This window comes from Cannabis sativa, chromosome 9 (assembly GCF_029168945.1).
Source record: "Cannabis sativa cultivar Pink pepper isolate KNU-18-1 chromosome 9, ASM2916894v1, whole genome shotgun sequence".
Classification (NCBI taxonomy): Eukaryota; Viridiplantae; Streptophyta; class Magnoliopsida; order Rosales; family Cannabaceae; genus Cannabis; species Cannabis sativa.
In genome coordinates this window covers 1,303,225-1,322,336 of record NC_083609.1, presented here as the reverse complement: position 1 = coordinate 1,322,336, position 19,112 = coordinate 1,303,225, and the positions used below count along the sequence as shown (strand labels likewise).

General features: G+C 32.4%; 3 protein-coding genes across 4 annotated transcripts; 1 reads left to right on the top strand and 2 right to left on the bottom strand.

Moving 5' to 3' along the window:
- Positions 1-1,952: 1,952 nt before the first annotated feature.
- On the bottom strand, positions 1,953-4,699 carry LOC115722600 (putative disease resistance protein RGA4). Its single transcript, XM_061104181.1, has one exon. It carries the CDS (start codon positions 4,557-4,559, stop codon positions 1,953-1,955), a length of 2,607 nt encoding a protein of 868 aa, XP_060960164.1. The 5' UTR covers positions 4,560-4,699.
- A 3,288-nt stretch (positions 4,700-7,987) lies between these two features.
- On the top strand, positions 7,988-13,624 carry LOC115722386 (O-fucosyltransferase 1). Of its 2 annotated transcripts, XR_009684429.1 has the most exons (10): positions 7,988-8,220; positions 8,312-8,480; positions 9,511-9,589; positions 9,685-9,755; positions 9,871-9,959; positions 10,505-10,628; positions 10,730-11,013; positions 11,614-11,743; positions 11,848-12,586; positions 13,262-13,624. XR_009684429.1 is itself a non-coding variant. In XM_061103914.1 (9 exons), exons 1-9 carry the CDS (start codon positions 8,213-8,215, stop codon positions 12,478-12,480), a joined length of 1,587 nt encoding a protein of 528 aa, XP_060959897.1. In that variant the 5' UTR covers positions 8,034-8,212; the 3' UTR covers positions 12,481-12,806. The 2 variants fall into 2 exon arrangements, 1 of the variants encoding a protein (XP_060959897.1); XM_061103914.1 differs by lacking the exon at positions 13,262-13,624 and having other exon boundaries at positions 8,034-8,220; positions 11,848-12,806.
- Positions 13,625-14,476: 852 nt separating this feature from the next.
- Positions 14,477-19,112, bottom strand: LOC115722404 (uncharacterized). Its single transcript, XM_030651606.2, has 9 exons — positions 18,626-19,112; positions 18,442-18,534; positions 17,874-17,978; positions 17,377-17,529; positions 16,706-16,804; positions 16,497-16,625; positions 15,837-16,016; positions 15,173-15,289; positions 14,477-14,854 (listed from the first exon to the last, which is right to left on the bottom strand). The coding sequence occupies exons 1-9, from the start codon at positions 18,956-18,958 to the stop codon at positions 14,690-14,692; spliced, it is 1,374 nt and encodes a 457-aa protein (XP_030507466.2). The 5' UTR covers positions 18,959-19,112; the 3' UTR covers positions 14,477-14,689.

Here is a 19,112-nt window from a genome sequence, read left to right as displayed (position 1 = left end):
GTATATTAGTATTTTTTTTTTATAAATTATAAGTTATGTTTTATATTGAATAATAATTTAACATGATTTGGTACATGTCAAAATTTAAGAGGTATGATTTTGTAGATATTAAAGTCTGAGTAGCATAATTTAGTACATGGACAATCACTAGATTAATAAAATTGAATAAAATTAGACAAAAGTCCTTAATCCAACAATCTCAATAATTAAGGGAAATTATTAATGAAAAAAGTCAAAAAATATAATTTGGTACATGCCAAAGTTTAAAGAAAAAAAAAATCTAATTAACTAATATTTTTTTATATTCAAGATTTATTTCTTTGCTAGAGCAACACAATGTGTCCACTAAACTTCTAATTTAGATTTTACATTGAAATCACTAAAGAAAACTAGTTAAGAACAAGATACAAAAACTCCAATGCAAATTTAGCATGATGCTCAACTGAGGACACTGCTATGTCTGAAGTTTGAAAATGGAAGACAGGCTGAGAATTCAAGGCACCTTCATTGAGTTACAATGAAATGTAGGGCAAGATTAGTTAACGAGATTGCTTGCAAACAACATTCAACCGTTGTTCATGATTCGAACTAGATCTAACATGGAAATTCCAAATAGTAATTTGTCGCGTAAATATTTAAGTTTAATTTTCAGTTGCAAATAAATACTTAAGTTTAATTTTTGACAGTAATAATACTTAAGTTATAATTATAGAACTTCTATAAATACTAGGCTATTAAATGTTAAGTAAATTGTCACGTGACAATGTTTGATTGTTTTAGGTCATCAAATTTTTATTTTTATTTTAAAATTAATTTAAATATACCAATAAAAACTGACATATGGATAATGACTTGACACTTAACGGTTATGTATCTACGAAAGTTTTAGAAATATAACTTAGGTATTATTACCTTCAAAAATTAAACTTAGATATTTATCTGCAACTGAAAGTTAAACTTAAGTATTTATGGCGCAAATTACTCAATTCTAAATGAAGAACCCAACTAGATTTGTGTAACTATGTCCCCAAGTAATAATATTAAATGTACGACACCACTAATAGTTTAGATAAAACAAGTATAATTATAGGTGTGTTTAAAAATAGCTGTGTAATTACAAGGTAGTATACTTGCTAGGGTAGTAATTAAACACTATAGTAATTACGATATATTTTAAATACAATGTGTATTTAAATATAAAGTGATAATTACATATGAATTCTTAATATTTTATGAGGCAAAATATTTAGTAATTACACAGAAAAATAATATTTTTTTAGTAGTTAATGTTTGAAATGGAAAATTTTTAGTAATTAATAGGAGGCCATGAGAATTAGAAAGTGTAATTGGAACTCCTCAATTACATCTAATTATATAATGGGATAATAACATAAAACAACAATTTTTATAAAAATTTACTATTTTACGTTTAAAGTGTTTTTTTTTTAATATTTTTACGTTATTCTATAAAAACACAAGAAATTTACATGAAAGTAACAAGAAAATAATATTAAAACAACAATAAAACAACATGAAAAATAATATACAAACAACAAAATAGTAAGAATACAACATAAAAATACACAAAAAGACTGTGTTTTATGTAAATAAAATCTAAAAAACCGTAAAAATATTAAAAACTTCTTACATACCATATTTTTGTAATTTTTTTTTGTTGTTTTTATGCTTTTTTGAAATTATTTCTTATACAATTATAGTGTAATTACATAATCAAACAAACATGTCGAATTGTATAATTATTTTCAGTTACACATAAATCTAATTATATTGTGACTTTTTAAATACGTCGTCTTCGCATTCAATTGTTTACACCAATCTTCCTATAAACACACGAAGAAAAAGCAACATTAGGAAATTAAAAAGATTAATACATACTAATTAAATCATATTTTAGCAATGTAAAATATTTTTGTACAAGAAAAGTGAACTTACTACCTTGTGAGAATGTTGACCAATTCCTCCATCCTTAACCCTTCTTTGAAAAGTGGTTTCAACTTGTTACATTGTCTTATGGTTAAGGTCTTAAGCATTGTGTTTCGCAAGAACTCTGGTAGCGGCGCCTCAAGTTTCTCGCAACGATCAAAGTGCAAGAACTGGAGGCGTGGCATTATTGCTTGTGACCTATCACTACAATATTTCCACTCTTCCCAACTCCAAAATTCTATGAAGCGTAATGTTTTCAATTTCGGGAATGATTCTGTTGTCGTTGTTGTGTTTTCTATTCCCAAAAATTCATTTCCCAAAGTTTTCACATTTATCATAAAATTTAGAGTAAGTGACTCCAAAGAAGGGAGGTTTCCAAAAGGTCCTAAGGAAACACAATAGTTGCACCTTACAAGTACAAGACTTTTCAAATTATTTAATGACATCATCCAATTTTGAAATAACATTTTCCCCCTTTTTTCAACAACTACATATAAAAAATTGTATGATTCTAGAGTCTTTAGACCAGTTAATTTTCCTAATTCTTTTGAAAATTTACAACAAAAATCACCCAAATACAAATGTCTTAGATTGACAAGTTTTCCAATTTCTTTTGGAAGCCAACCTCTACTCTTCTCCAAATTTAGAGTTTGCAAATTGAACAAATTTCCCAATGTTTTTGGAAGAACAAGCCATCCATTATTTGATAAATTAAGATACCTCAAAAGGATTAACTTATCAATACCTTTTGGTATTTTTGAGTTAGGAGGTAAGCAACCACTCAAGTTCAAAGTCCTAAGACATGTTAATTTAAACAATAAATCCCATTTTATTGAACCAGGATTACCAATTATTGACAATGTAAGTAATTTTCTTTTGTTGTAAATTGAGGGTGGTACTATAGACCAAGGTGAGAATGTACATGACAAATACTCTAAATGTAGAATTGGACATAGATTTATGTTTAATTTGTAGTATTCCGATCTAGGCACATTACACTCAAGTAACAATGTATAGTGAAAAGCTTTTGAGCTTAGTAGCTTCAATTCATCATTTTTTGAACTTATGTGTGAGTTAAAACAATCATTCTTGGTTAGAAACAACACAAAATCATGCACTATATCATGCATCTTACATCTTATGATATTTTCATGTTCATCTCTTTCAAAATCTTGAAAAAAAGAGTGTGCAACTAAATTCTCGAAACAATTTATGCCTTTTCTCTCGTCTTCTTCTGAACTAGTTAAGTAACCTTGTGACATCCATAACTGTATCAACTCATCTCTATCGATGTTATAATCTTTCGGAAAAATTGAACAATATAATAAGCAACGTTTTTCAAGAGAAGGCAAATCGTAATAACTCAATAAGAATGGAACGAAAACTTCATTCTCAACTCGATCTCCTAATTTCCATAAATCACTACGCAAAACTTCGTTCCAATTTTCTTCTGTATACTTTTTAAAACGCATAAGACTTCCTAATGCTTTAGCAACAAGAGGTAAACCCTTGCACTTTTGTGCAATTTTAACACCTATTTCTTTTAATTCCCCTTGACCCTCATTATCTGAAAATGCTAATTGATTAAATATATTAAGACACACTTCCTCAGACAAGTGTCTTATGGAGATGATATGTTCTTCTCTAACCTTCATCATAGTAGCAACATGTTTTTTCCTAGTTGTAACTAATATTTTACTACCTTCATCTCCATACCTAAGAGACTCCTCTAATGGTTCCCATTTTCTATTATCTTCACTCCACACATCATCTAAAACAAGAAGAAATTTCTTCCCCACAATTGATTCCTTAATATGTGTTAGTAAATCTTGAAGTTTATCTAATTTATGAAATTCTTTTTTAACTTCAAGAGCCACACAAATTTCCCTAGCAATTGCTATCTCATCAAAAGGGTCAGAAACACAGACCCAAATTTTCAAATTAAAATAAGCATTAACTTTTTCATCATTGTACACTAATTGAGCTAAGGTTGTTTTACCTATTCCCCCCATTCCTACAAGAGGAATAATATTGTTACCATTGTTATTCTCATCATCATTAAGCAACTTGTCTATTAAAATTTTCTTCTCTACATCGCGGCCACACACTTTTGAAACATCAACGAACGATGTAGTAATAGTATTATTCGAACGATAACTTTCATACTCAATCGCAGTTCTAAAAGTGTACCTTTCCTTTTCATTTGAAATTCTATCGAGTTTTTCATTCAATTTCTCTATCTTTAAACCTACTCGACGATGCAATCCATGTCGATGAACATGATTTCGATGTAGACAAGGAAGGGTAAAAAAACATACCTTATCAAAAAGCTTAAGATTAGAGCGAAGAGCAATAGCGGTGTTCCACTCATACATAGTTGTTTCAATCTCATAAGACACAACTTTTAGCTTATCCAACCAACGTTTCACACTTGCATCGACGATTTGCCTTTTATCAGCATCAACAAGCACCATTTGAATGTCTTCGAGATTGTTGCTTAGGTTTTCGACTTTCTCCTCAACACCACTCCTCACCAAACTCCATTGTTGCTCTATTTGTCGATTAGTGAAGGAAGCCAATTGCTCTAACACTAAGGAAACAAGAACTTCTGCCATTTAATAATGAGAATGAAGAAGAAGAAAAGGGTGATCACAATTGAAATATATCATAACACTTTGATGAGTGAGTGTTACACAAATTTATAATGGTATTGAAAAAATAAGACAAAATGTATAATAAATAAAATAATATGTGGTAAACTTATTACACAACGGATTTAATTGTAGCTCCCAAGTACTCTATACTCAATTCATAATATTACTAATTAAATGTAACAATTAAATATTGACAACATTTTCACAGCTTTCAAAAACTTTCTTTCTCTTGGCTTCTTGTGATTTTTATTAAATAATTACTCCCATGATGCTTTCATCGTACCATTAATAAAAAACTAAGATAAGGTTTTTATTTTTTGAGATTAAGATTTTTATATTTTTCATAAAAACCTGCAGATTGTTTAAGACTATAGTTTGATGTTTATAATATTGTTTATTTAGAATTTTGAGAAGGATTAAATTCATAATATTCAATTATTATATTAAAGTGCAACGGTAACAAGTTTCCTAGTAAAGTCAAAATACACATGACTGGACTAAAACATTACATTGATTCTATTACTTTTTGTTATGCAAATTACAAAGCTACTTTTTCTCCTATGCCTTTTTTGAGTCTGGTTGATGTTTGGCGCCCCTCTTCACAGAATTGGATTAAGTTGAATTGTAATGTTAAAGTGAGGGTGGAGCACATGTCCAGTACAGTTATCACGATAGGCCATCAAGGTGAAGTGATTTAGGTGACAATAGCTAAATTAGACTTTTGTGATGCTCTTTGTAGAAATTTATCACGAGAGGCGACTACTTGTTGCTTGACGCTTGATACGACAAAAACAAAAGTGTACAAATTTATTATTGTAGAAAGTGATTCGAAGATGGTAATCAACTCTCTCACTAGAGCTAACTTTAGATGGGAGATTGGGAATTATACTAATCATTGTAATAGAATTGCTTCTTTTTTTGTTGGTTGTCCCTTTTTTAATATTGTAAGAACTTGTAATTTCATGGCTCATAATGTGACCAAATGGGTATTTGCTCATAACTGGTATGGTTATCTTGATATTTCTTCAATGCCTATAAATTTATTTTGTAACGACCGTGAGGTCTAATGTTTTCCTATCTATAAATGCTTTTGGTAATAAAAAAAAAAAGACTATAACAATAACAACACTAATTATTAGCGCATGTTTAATATCATAACTAAAATACTAATTTTTTGAGAACAATTATATGCGTGTTTGGCCATGTTTTTAGAGAACCATTTTCAAAAAATAAAAATTTTGAGAGCCATAAAATATTTTTTTTTATAAAACAATTGATTTTTTCTTATCAATATTTTCCTCTATTTTATCACACATTATTTTTACACAATATTTTCTATGTAATTACTTTTTCTCTTTTTTTTTTCTCTCACTACTCTCTCTCATCGCCTTTTCTCTCCTCACTCATTGTCTTTCATATTATTTTTTTAAGTTAAAGTTGGGATCTGGTCGAGGTTGGAGTAGCGGTCGGGATTGGGGCCGAGGTTGGGTCTACCGAGTCAAGGTTAGGATTCGGGTCTGGGATCGGAGTTCGAGGTCTGGTTCGAGTTCAGGTTGGGTGTCCGACTTCGAGGCTGAGTTTGGGTCCAAGTTCAAGTCTAGGGTTGGGCTCCGGCTTTAGGTTTGGGGTCAGGGTCTGGCTTTGAGGTCGAGTTTGGGTCCTTGCTTCAGGGATAAGGTTGGGTTTGGGGTCCGAGATCGGCGTTGGGTCCAGAGCCAGGACTAGGGTCTAGGGCTGGGTCCAGGTTGGGAGGTTGGGGTCGAGTATGGGTCAGGGCCGGGTCTGGGACCAGGTTTGAGTACGGGGTCGGATTAACTTCTTATTGATGAAAAGATTACTGCAATTCAAAAGAAAACAGAGAAAAACAAAATACAACAAGTATATTTTACACAAACTCAACTATATATGAACAGTTAAAAAAATAAAGTTATTATACTCAAAAATAAATATATATTTAAAGCTTAAAATCCATTATTATAAATTCACAATGAAACAAACATTAATTAAATCAAAATAGTATTAAACAAACATTCATTCAGCCTTAAGATAATAATAATAATAATAATAATAATAATAATAATAATAATAATAATAATTCCAAAATTTAATGGGTAAATGAGATAAATATTGTATTTGATGTGATTTAATCTATCAACAAAAAAGTGTGTGTTCCACATTGTCTATGTGTGAGTAAATTGTAAAGTTTATATTATATTTATAGAGCATTTCTAATTATGCTTAAATTGTAATAATATTAAAATAATCAAATACTAATTAAAATAGAGAAAGCATGATTCAAGCAAAAATAATAAAAATAGTTCATTGTTTTATTTATTTTTATCTATTTTAACTAAAATTTGGCTAAGAAATAGAATATGGTTGAAGATGCTTAGTAAATAGTTTAAAGATAACTGTTGATGCTGTTATTTTTCGTGATCGAGCAGTATTTGGTTATAACATAGTCGCTCGAGACTCTCAAAGGAAAGATGGCTAAGTAGGGTAGCTTAGCAAGTATAGGCACTCCGAATTTAAATGAAGTAATCGGTATCAAGGAAACGCTAAGCTGGATTAAAACTCAACCATAACAGAAAGTGGAGATGGAGTCAGATTGCTTGGTAGTAGTCTAAGGGTGTGATTGGTTTAGGATTTGAAAACTATTTTATGTTTTTGAAAATTAAAATGGTGGGGGTCCACATAAGAATTCTTGATTGGTTGAGTGTTTTTAAAAACAAAATTTGAATACTATTTTGAGTTTTAGGCTAAAAAATGAAAACACTATTTTTATGTTTTTTGTGTTTTCAAATCATTGAATCCAAAAACTCTCTAATTATTCTCTTACTTTTTTATTTTGAGATTCCCAACCAATCACATATTCACTTTTTTAAAACTCAAAAACATTAAATCACACTACAACCAATCACATATTTAAAAACAAATTTTCACTTACAAAATTTAAATTTTTGTTTCCAAAACACATTTTTAAAAAACACAATTTTTGAATCACAAACCAATCAAACCCTAAGCTATTCGAAATTCATCACATATGCTTTCTTCTTTTGGAGTTATTATAGAAGATTGTCGTAAACTTCTTGCATCTTTAAATATTTTTTTGTTTTTTATTAAACGATTTGCCAATATAGTTGCTCATAGTCCTGCTAGAATATCTTGTTTCCCAAATTCAGCGTTAAAGTAGATGATGTTCATCTTGAACAGGACAACCTAGACATAGGAGGGCTAGACCCGCGTCTAGGACCAAATAAAAAATATCTTATATTTTTTAAATAATTTTTAAAAATACCATTTATCCGCAATTTTTTTTTTCCTCTTGAAGTACAACCTTTTTTTTTAAAAAAAAAATAATAAGCTCATTTCCCTTTCAAAAATAAATAATAATAATAAAATTAAAATTAAGGGAAATTGATATGAATTTACGGAAAACCCGACCCGGCCAAACACACTCTGTTAGTTGCAGTGAAATGTAGAGAGAGAAAGAAGAGAGAGAGAGAGTTGGGATTGAAGAAGATCTCCATAGCTGCATCGAAAGCTATACATACAATACATACGCACATACAATCTATAGCTACAATCAACACTCTTCAAAAAGATCCGAAACAATGCGCAGGTGGTTCCATCTTCAAATTCGTTTTCTCTGTCAATTTTTTCTTGCTTACTAAACATACCTGAATTCTATTTCACTTTTTGATTTGATGCAGACCAGGTTTCCATCACCGGCAGCCTGGGAAACCAGGAGGAGGAGGAGGAGCGGTGAAAGGTACGGTCGGGAGGCTATCGATCGCTGTTGTGGTTCTCATGATCTGCACTATTGCTTTCTTGATTAATTTCACTAGTAATGATAGTACTGGATCTGTATCACGTTCCAAGGTTAGTTCGAACTTCACATTTTTTGAATTTTCTGTTGTGTGTTGTGGATTTGGGTATTTTATTACTGTTTGGGAAATGTGGAAGAAATTTGATGTTGAATTTAATTGCCATTTGATTGTTTAGAAGCCCTAGAGATTGGTCGACTAGGATGAATGATTCAGTTTAAAGATATTTGCAACATAAGCATCCAAACCTAATGATTTTTACTGTAACACATAAGGCCCAAATTCTAAATTATTGGTCTCTGGTAGAAACTTAATACACTAAAACTTGTATCAGTTACTTCTAAATCTTCTTTCAATAAATTGAAAAACTTAATCTAATCACAAATTTAATACACTAACGGAGTCCGTACTGATTGACGGAACTAGAAGAAAATTATATTTTTACTAACATGGGTACTTATCCTTTAGTTTGTTGCTTCAAGATTTGAGTCTTTTGGGAAGAATGCATCTATATGTATGTGTGTATTGTACAGAGTTAGTGTACTATTGAGGTTCTGGAATTCTCACATTCTAATATGGCTAATGGGTTTTAAAGAATAAAAGAACAGTTGTGGCCATAATTGTGTATCACCATTTCTAAGAACAATGGCAACAGATGTATTTGGGTTTTGTATATAAATTCAGTTTGAATTTTGTATATTGTGTTGTGGATTCGGGTATTTTATGGCTGTTTGGGAAATGTGGGAGACATTGGATGTTGAATTTAATTGTTTATTTGATTGTTTAGAGGCCCTAACAATTGGTAGACTAGGATGAATGATTCAGTTTAATGCTTCAAGATTTGAGCCTTTTGGGAAAAATGCCTCTATATGTGTGTATTGTCTAGAACACTCACATTCCAATATGGTTAGTGTGTTTCAAAGAATAAAAGAACACTTGTGACCATTATTGTGGTCATTGTCAAAGAAGGTTCTGATCGTATAGTTGTTGGTGCATCACCATTTTTAGTATGAAAAATGGGTTTTATACATCTATATAAATTCAGTTTGAAATTTTTTGTTCATGCTCTCACATTGTATGTGCAGCTAAATGTAGAAGAACTTTGGGAAAGTGCTGATTCTGGTGGTTGGAGACCGTCTTCAGCTCCCCGCTCCGAGTGGCTTCGTATGTTCATTTCATTTTCTTAAAAGGTCTTCTAATTTGTGAATTAATGAGCAGTAGAAAGTAAAGTAATTATTCATTTTTTTACTTTGTGGCAGCACCGTCAATTGGAAGCAATGGTTTCCTACGAGTGCGATGTAATGGTGGTCTCAATCAGCAACGAACTGCAGTTTGTACCTTTCTCTTATTCTCTTTCTCTTTTAAATTAATAAAATTATTTGCAATTTGCACTTCTGTTCTTACTAACATATATTTCTACTCAATTGTTATCTTGGCTATTATAGATCTGTAATGCGGTTTTAGCTGCAAGAATCATGAATGCAACCCTTGTGCTGCCAGAGTTGGATGCAAACTCATTTTGGCATGATGACAGGTATAAGTTTGCTGTTCTTTAACCTTATTTTACATGAACTGATATTTACAGACCTTGTTTTTATAATGCCCAGTTTTACATGTATATGTGTGCTTGTGTATATAAGAAACTAAGTTTTCTTGAAAAGAAAATTATATTTTTTGCAGAATTGTGAAAGTAAGAATAAGAAATGACATCTTTGAATGGTTGTGGTTGAGTTTAGTGTTTTTGTCTAATCCCTATTTCAGTTTTTGAATGAAGAATTGAAAAAGTTCCAAAATGTGAGTGAGTAAATGAATAACAGTGCAAACAAAGTTCCAATTAGTTCTCACTAGATCCCATTGAGTCTCGTGACATTTAAAATTAATGAACCGAATGGCTTCTAATTGTCTTTTTGGACTTCAGGGGCAGTTCTGCTATCTGTCCTGAATTGGCATTTAAAATGCCAGAACGTTGATCTTTATATTTCTTCTCCACACTTGATATTTGTTTTAAGATCTAGTTTTAGGGTCATAGAAAATTATATCAGTGAGTGAATACAGTCTTAACATATCTTTCATATGCAGCGGTTTCCATGGTATCTACGATGTTGAACATTTTATCAAGGCACTGAAATATGATGTGAACATCGTGGAAAGCATTCCAGAAATTAAGAAAAATGGGAAAACCAAGAAGATAAAAGCTTTACAGGTATACCATAAACAATTATTTAAAATCTTGGAGTTCTTTGATAGATATTAACTGTTCTGTTTGACTATTCTTTTCATTTTTCTGTTTCTTTATTGCCTCAGATTCGTCCTCCTAGGGATGCTTCAGTTAGTTGGTACACTACAGAGGCTCTAAAGAAAATGAAAGAACACGGTGCTATCTACCTTACTCCATTTTCTCATCGTTTAGCAGAAGAAATTGACAACCCAGAGTACCAACGGTTGCGGTGCAGAGTTAACTATCATGCTTTAAGATTTAAGCCACAGATTATGAGATTGAGTCAATCTATTGTTGATAAGCTCCGGACTCAAGGTCATTTCATGTCTATTCATCTTCGTTTTGAGATGGATATGCTGGCATTTGCTGGGTATGCTCTCATCAAGTTATCATATTATATAGAGACACCACCTCTAATTTATTTGCTCTAACCGAATTGTGTGCATTTTATTTTATATTTTTTTGCTTATAAAACAAGAAGGTTAACATAGGAGTTGGGAAAAAACAATTTTCTTGTCAACCCTTTTCTTTTTCACTCCAGATATACTTAATAAAAGTACTTTGTCTGTCCTAGCCGTAGCACTATAGGTAACATTTTTAGGTTTTATTGTAGTTGAAGCAATTCAGTCTTTCTCGATTTGAGAGAAAAAGGAATTACCAAGAAAAGATCCCTCAAATAAAAATGTCTTGAGAATATTAAGGAGCGACCAATTTCATAGAAGTCCCTTCTAAAATGTTCAATTATGTAAAGTGACTATTTATGCATAAGATTACTGCAGCTGTTTTCGGGTAGATACAGGTATAGCTACATGAATGTCTCTCTTTTCAGTAAGCTTTCTTTAATTTATTTGTGTGTATACGAGTGTGTGTGGGAGGGAGGTTTGGTAAATAACAACACTTTACATCTTAATTGTCCAACAAAGTTATTACCTTTCTAAAGGCATTTTCCATTTTGTGAATCACGGTGCAGGTGTTTTGATATTTTCACTCCTGCTCAGCAAAGAATACTAAAGAAGTATCGGGACGATAATTTCGCACCAAAAAAGCTGATATACAATGAAAGAAGGGCCATAGGTAAATGCCCATTGACTCCAGAAGAGGTAATTCTTTCATGTATCGTTTTGGATGACGGTTTAGCTGTTGAGCCAAGTTCATGTTTCAAAATCAAAGTCATCTCTTTACCTTGGGTCTTTTTTATCTGCAGGTTGGCCTTATTTTACGTGCATTGGGCTTCGACAATTCGACCAGGATATACCTAGCAGCCGGTGAACTATTCGGCGGTGAGAAGTTCATGAAACCATTTCGCTCTCTATTCCCTCACCTTGAGAACCACAATTCGGTGGAACAAACAGACGAGCTAGCAGGAAACACCCAAGGATTATTAGGATCTGCCGTGGATTACATGGTATGTCTCTTATCAGACATTTTCATGCCTACATATGATGGTCCAAGCAACTTCGCCAACAACCTCCTTGGACACCGTTTGTACTATGGTTTCCGAACCACCCTCAGACCCGACAGGAAAGGTCTTGCTCCAATCTTTATCGATCGGGAAAATGGGAAGACAGCAGGTTTTGAAGAAGCTGTTAAGAAAGTCATGCTCCAAACAAACTTTGGCGGGCCACACAAACGGATCCCACCCGAATCTTTCTACACCAATCCCTGGCCAGAGTGTTTCTGTCAGATGTCACCAAAGAATCCAGCTGATAGATGTCCCCCAAACAATGTCCTCGAGATTCTTAACGACCAGCTTGAAAGTCAGAACGAGAAAGAATTGAGGAATGATACAGAATCCTCGAACGTATTAAATTCTTCGGTGTCTGCTGAAGAAAGATGAACACTTTGCAATCGAAATTATTGGGTGATTAAAATATTATGATACTTCTGAACCCTTGAACCAAACTGAAAAGGAATGGGTTTTGAAAAGCTTGCTCAGCATTCAGGTAAACTTTTTTCTGTGAAGAATGTCATAAAAGTTAGTTAGGCTATGTTTGGAAGTTGTAATTTGGTGGGAAACAAAAGTACGAAAGAAAAATGTGGTAAATAAAAATAACAAAATAAATAATTTTTCGTGTTTGGTGTGGAAAATTTTATTGAATCAATTATTTTTTCTATTACATTTTTTCTTTGAGTAATTTGCGGCCTCTGTTGCAGATTAATACTTAAGTTTAATCTTTGACAGTAATAATATTTAAGTTATATTTCTAGAACTTCCGTAAGTACCTAATCGTTATGTGTCAAGTCATAATCTACGTCATTTTCTTGTTTGTATATAATGACTTGGATCAGTTAGAGACTGTCAATTGGCCATTGACTTCACGTAACGGCTAAGTACTTATGGAAATTCCAAAAATATAATTTAAGTATTATTACTGTTAAAAATTAAATTAAGTTTTTATCTGCAACCGGAAGTTAAACTTCAGTATTTATGTCACAAATTACTCTTTTTCTTTCGTCACTAAATATAAGATTTTTTTTCGTTTTTTAACTTCCACGCCTTTTTTTTTTCCTTATATTTTTTAAACTCTATTAAAATCCAACTTCCAAACATAGTTTTACATAATTTTGTGGTGTAATTAAGCGAATTTGTGCTTGAAAAATCTGTTACTTTTGTACAGGTAATGAGGGATGTGAAGTATTATTATTATAGAGGAATATAGTACATGATTAGGCAGATACTAACTGAAGAAGAAGTGCAGAAGAACTATATTTGATTATTACTGCAAATTTGTTGTGTTTGTTTTTTTGTGTATTACATTTAGTTTACCAAATCTCTTGTCATTGTTAAATTAGAGTCTCTTAAACCACACTATTTTGTAGCTTTGTATTTTAGTACACTATTTGTTGTGTTCCTTATATAACACGGTTGAATTACTTGTACTTAGTATGTTTCAAGTCCCATGAGAATGTATGAGAATAGTTTGATAGAGATTGCTATAAGGCAACATGTGGCTATAGTGGCATTTGGCTTCCAATTTCAATGTTTGTTGTTCTTTTTACCTTAATTGTTTGGATAATATGGCAGCTAATAAGATTGAGAGTCCTGTATAATTTTTTGTTATAATTTTTATGGAATATTGTTAACCAATCAAAATGTGTCACTTTCAGATGGTGTTAAACTAAGTACTACTAGTGTTTAATAGCAATGTTCAAAAAGAAAAATGTTAAAAGATACTAATGGTGCTTAACACCCTTCAAAGTGTCATATTGTTATTAGTGTATTTAAGTATTGAGTTCTATATAATTGAATGTAATAAATTTTATAGAATATTGTTAACCAATTGTAAGACGAGAAATGCTAAAAGTACTAGTACTGTCTAGCACCCTCTAAAGTGTCAAATCGCTATCGATGTGCTTAAGTATTGAGTTCTATATATTAATAAATTTTATAGAATATCGTTAATTAATTGTAAAATGTCACCTCGTTGAACACTACTAATACCTAATATCAAAAAAATGATAATGGAGCCCAATAAGAGTTGTTGCCTATGATAGAAAGAGAAAAGACCTTAGTAAAGAGGAAGACCTTATAAATAAATATGTAAGATCTTATATTTATTTATATAGTGTACTTGGGGAGCTTGTCTTTTTTAAGGTTAATTGTAATATTACAATTTCATTTATTTATTTTTTAATTCTAATCCTGTATTTTTAACGAGATGTCCTAATTATTTGAGTTCACCTAATAAAATTCTATAAATTATTAAAAAAAAAAAAACAAGCACCCCCTTAATTCCTTCCTTTTGTTATAGAGAAATTCTGTTTTTTGGTGCTTAAATAAAAAACACAATGTAAAACACACTATTCTCATCGATTATTTCAACAATCTAGAATTAAAAAGTTTCAAAGAAAAAAATTCTTATAAAATTAAAAGTCACAGAGACCTAAAGAGAATAGATAATTTAAGGATGAAAGAGAGAATAAACTAAATGGCTTCTCTTGAAACATTTACATGGGACTAAATATACAATGGCAAAGGCAATACAAAGTTAAAAACTCATTAGAAAAAGAGAATGGAAAACAAAAAATGAGTCGAGTTGAGTCGATCAAGCTGAGGGTTGTGTTCGCAACTTGTTGGCGACATAGAGAAGATGACTGATATTTGTTGGTGGATAGTTCTGTAACAGTTTGAGATTCGAGGTGAAATCACCCGCTAATAGTCGCCTCCGAATGAGAATCAACATGGCGCAGCATACTCGCAGAAGGGTTTCCTACATATATCACACACAATAAGAATTTGTACACATAGCGAAATGGAGTAATCGCAAGTTAAAGACTTGGATAATAAAAGTATAATTAAAGAGCATTGCGATTAGGCACCAGTAGTAAAATGTTAGGTACAACACTACTATCATGTGGCGATTTACGAGTAATAAGTGATTAGTGGTTTTTTATAATTGAATTGCACTGATAGCAATATAACACTTTTTAGTGGTGTTAGACACCGATAGTTCTAGCAATTCACTAACTATAGAGATTGAATTGTAACAAGGAATAGGGATTAGGGAAGAGAGCTTTATAAGTCCTACCTGAGGACCTTCAGGATCACTTAGAAGGGTGTCCCATATATGAAGACTGTCTGCAAAGTTGAATTCTTGGGTCAAGAGGAGAGTGATCCATCTAAATGCATAAAATTGGGGGTTGACCTGTGAAATAAATCATTAATAATTAGTCAGCACCAATACCCTTAAACCATCCACCATCCTTCACTCTCAAACATTTGAAAACTTAGTAACAGCTCGTGTTCTCGAAATGTGAGTCCTTACTCCTGTTTACTCCTACTTTAAAAGGAGATTAGAATGTAAATATTTTTTACTTGAAGGACCGAATTTCACAACCGAGGAAATTTTCGATGGACTATTCTAAAAGCTATAACAAAACTACGTTCTAGTCGAGGGTGCACCTCATCATTGGTTTTCTCTCAGAAATAGAACTGAAATAGCTGAGGAAACAATATATGGTCCAAGAAGAAATGAAGAGCTAAATTAATGTAATTAAATGTACAAACCCAACTCAAAATTAAATTTAAGCATGTCATTCTGAAAACAGGAGGTTAAAGATACACGAGGCGTGAGAAAATATATGCAGACTCAGATGATCAGATCATTAAAATATTTTTTTTGAAAAAAGAGAAGGAGGCCATATGGCTGGTCTCCCCCTATATTTTCAGATCATTAAAATATTATGTCTTACTTTGGTTGTGATCTCAAGATGACGCCATAGCTCTTCATCATGTTCCTTGAGAAGCTGAGACAACCTTGTAATTGTGGAACGAATTCCAACCACACTATTATCAAGTTGCTGGCAGAAGTTGTCACGTAAACCACTCAATAACTCGACAAAACAAAAGAATGTGTCTGCTTCAGCACAAGCCTGCATAGCATTAGCAAATAATGAGCATTAAAAAAAGAAAGCTAAACCAGATAATAAGGAAATTCGATTACATTAGAATATTTCTAGACCGAAAAAACTTTACAATGAAAATAAAAAATCAAACGTAACTAGCAAATTGAAACTGGTATCAACTCTATTTCTTTTCCTTAATTCATTTAATTATTATTACAATTCAACATTGGGTTATTTGGTTGTGCTAGGAATATCATGAAAATTGGGAACCATGTTCCATTACTTAGTCTTATTTGATACGGAACCAAAGAGTTGCCCTACAAAGACGGCTATGAGATAATTCTACCAGCAATTAAAACAGTACGAAACACAATTTACTCAACATTGGAAACTGAAAACACAGTTTTAAAAGGATACATCTAATAATGAACATAAAGAAATGCTAAATAAATTGTGGGTTAAAGCAATTGATGTAAAAAACTATAGATAACTGGATTGGATGCTCACCACATTTTCCTCATCGGGATCATTTTTTAATACATAGTATAAAGGTGCCAAAAGCTCATTCATCCCTTGAACATATCTTATACCCGGATTTAACTTGGCAAATACCATTAATATGCTCCTTAAAGCCTCCTGAAACAAGAGGCACCAAACTTAGCAAACTTGGTTTTACCCCCACGAAGATAAGGGATCGTCTATTATCAAAGACATACTTGATTAGATTTAGCAAACTGAGTGTCCCCGGAGAAGAAGTGCATGTCTGGATGAGTGCGATGCACATCGCGGTCAATTTGCTCTATGATTTCTGTGTCCTACGTAATCCCAAAGCTTAAGTTATATTTTCACAAAAGCAATACCAACACGCCTTCAAACAAGAGAAAATCTTTCCAACATACATTTGCCACAGACCAACAGACAAGACCCGAAGCAGCTAACTCTAGACAGTTCACATTTTATGAATTTCAATACACATCAAAAAGCACAAAGTAAGCCAACATCTGGATCAAATTTCATCCTTTACTTATTTTCAAAGAAGAATTGTTATAATGGTTGTAACTTGTAAAACATCTCAATACTCAGACATTGTATTTACAGATGCCACAGGTCTCAAAACTCAGATATTGTATTTATAGATGTTCTGAGGCTTTATTTTCAAAAGAGAATAGAATTATAACCTTGAGACCACCATATCAGTTTAGATACTTCAAAATTTAAAGAGCATGCCTCACAGAAAAATACATATTTTATTAAAATTGGGACAAGAACAAGTATATCTGATTAGCAATCCCAATCCAACCATGCTCCAACTCTTTATACATTACATGCAATAGCTAAAATTCAGTCACATCTCTAAATCCAGTCTCAAGCAAAGTGCACTACTTACCTGAAAAAACTGATTCCAGATGCTAGTCTTTCCAAGACTCAATGGATGCTCCCCATGAGTTATTTGAGATCTTGAAAGCAAACAGCGGCTCTCATAACTTGACTCGTCATTGTCATGACTAGATGATTTCTCCAGCCTCCTTGTAATGTCTGACTGACTAGCCACAGAAAAATTAGGAAAACCCAAATTCATTGGGAAACAAATAGTTAAAATGCATGAAAAAAAATATATCTATATGACTTGCTCTAGCCTCTAAGTATTAACTAACTCGCCACTCTTTCTTGATATCAGACTTTCACCTACTGATACATGAATTAGATGGACAAGCCAGCAAGCAACTGATATTTCGAGACATGAAATAACTGTGTAATGCATTCTAAATTCGAAGTCGGTTGTACTTATGTTCTCTATCCCACTACTCATTCATCCAAAACTTCAATTTGAAACCCAACATTTAGTGAAAATTATATAATATAAAACTCATCAACATGACTTACAGGATTCATCAAAAGGTCATCTTTGAAATGCTTGTATTGTGACCTCTTTTTAGCTAACTCAGTCGACCAAAGACTACGATCCGGTGGTAGATAATTCAGTAAGAGCTGCATCATTATTCAATACATTAGTGTGATTTTCAGAACTAAAAAATACAACTCAAAACCCCATTTTTCATTGAAATTCACAAGAAAGGATTGACAAAAACACATTTCTTTTCTTCAAAAAAGAAAGAGTCCTTTGGCAAAATAACCTTTATGAAAACTTTTATTAGTAAAATGAACACTGTGAGACCATAAACGACCGACAATAGATTTACACTATGCGACTATCATAGTAGCAGTAAATTAAGTGAGACTATTTTGCAAATTTGAGTATTTCACATTAGTGTATGATTTTAAGAACTAAATAACACAACTCAAAACCCCATTTTTCATTGAAATTCACAAGAAATGATTGACAAAAAACACATTACTTTTCTTCAAAAAAAGAAAATAGCCCAAAAAAAGAAACTCTTCTTTCTATCAATAAATAGCTAAGAAAAAGGAAAACTCCAAACTCTATACACACCTTCCAAACCGTCGAACGAATTCCAGCACCATCAGGTATACCCTGCGAAGCTATTCTCCTCAATTCACGCATATTAATCACCTTCTTCGATAACTAAATCACAATAAAAATCCATTCTTGAAAACAAATTCAACCCCCAAAAAAAAAATCAAAATTTTTTGATAACAAAAATCAAAAATCAAACCTCAGACAATAGCTGTGCTTGACGAGAAATATCCTCAGCAGAAGGTCCACCATTAACAACATCCTCAGAAAACCTCGAATCATCTGAAATCTCACGCCTTAAAGGAGGTAGTGAAGGCGGTGGGACCGGGACTGGTGGATTGAGTCTAGGAGGGTCGGAAGCTGAGGCTCCGGCGGTGGAGGTAGTAGTAGTGGAAACGACGTCGTCGTCGTCGTCAGTGGTGGTTGTTGTGGTGGGTTTGGAGGAGTAGCGGTTGAAACGATCTTCGTCTGGAGGTGGAGTAGAGGACCAAAGAGAACTGTTAAGCCAATCCGGTACTCTCTTCTTCACCATTGTTTGGAATTTGGGAATTAGGGTTTAGTTGAATTGGGTTTCTTGTTTGTGATCAAATGAAAAAAGGTTCCATTGAATTTGATAATAACAATCTCAATTCAAGCCACGTTCTCCTTAATTATTTGCAGTAAATGTCTAACACTCTTTTCGATTT

Excerpts from the sequence above, each read along its gene's own strand:
- LOC115722600 (XM_061104181.1), bottom strand. The coding sequence starts at position 4,559 with ATGGCAGAAGTTCTTGTTTCCTTAGTGTTAGAGCAATTGGCTTCCTTC.
- LOC115722404 (XM_030651606.2), bottom strand. The coding sequence starts at position 18,958 with ATGGTGAAGAAGAGAGTACCGGATTGGCTTAACAGTTCTCTTTGGTCC. Across the intron at positions 18,535-18,625 it reads AAGCACAGCTATTGTCTGAG|TTATCGAAGAAGGTGATTAA; the intron begins GTTTGATTTTTG and ends ATTGTGATTTAG. Across the intron at positions 15,290-15,836 it reads ATCTTGAGATCACAACCAAA|GTCAACCCCCAATTTTATGC; the intron begins GTAAGACATAAT and ends TTTATTTCACAG.
- LOC115722386 (XM_061103914.1), top strand. Across the intron at positions 9,756-9,870 it reads TCAATCAGCAACGAACTGCA|ATCTGTAATGCGGTTTTAGC; the intron begins GTTTGTACCTTT and ends TGGCTATTATAG. Across the intron at positions 11,014-11,613 it reads GATATGCTGGCATTTGCTGG|GTGTTTTGATATTTTCACTC; the intron begins GTATGCTCTCAT and ends ATCACGGTGCAG.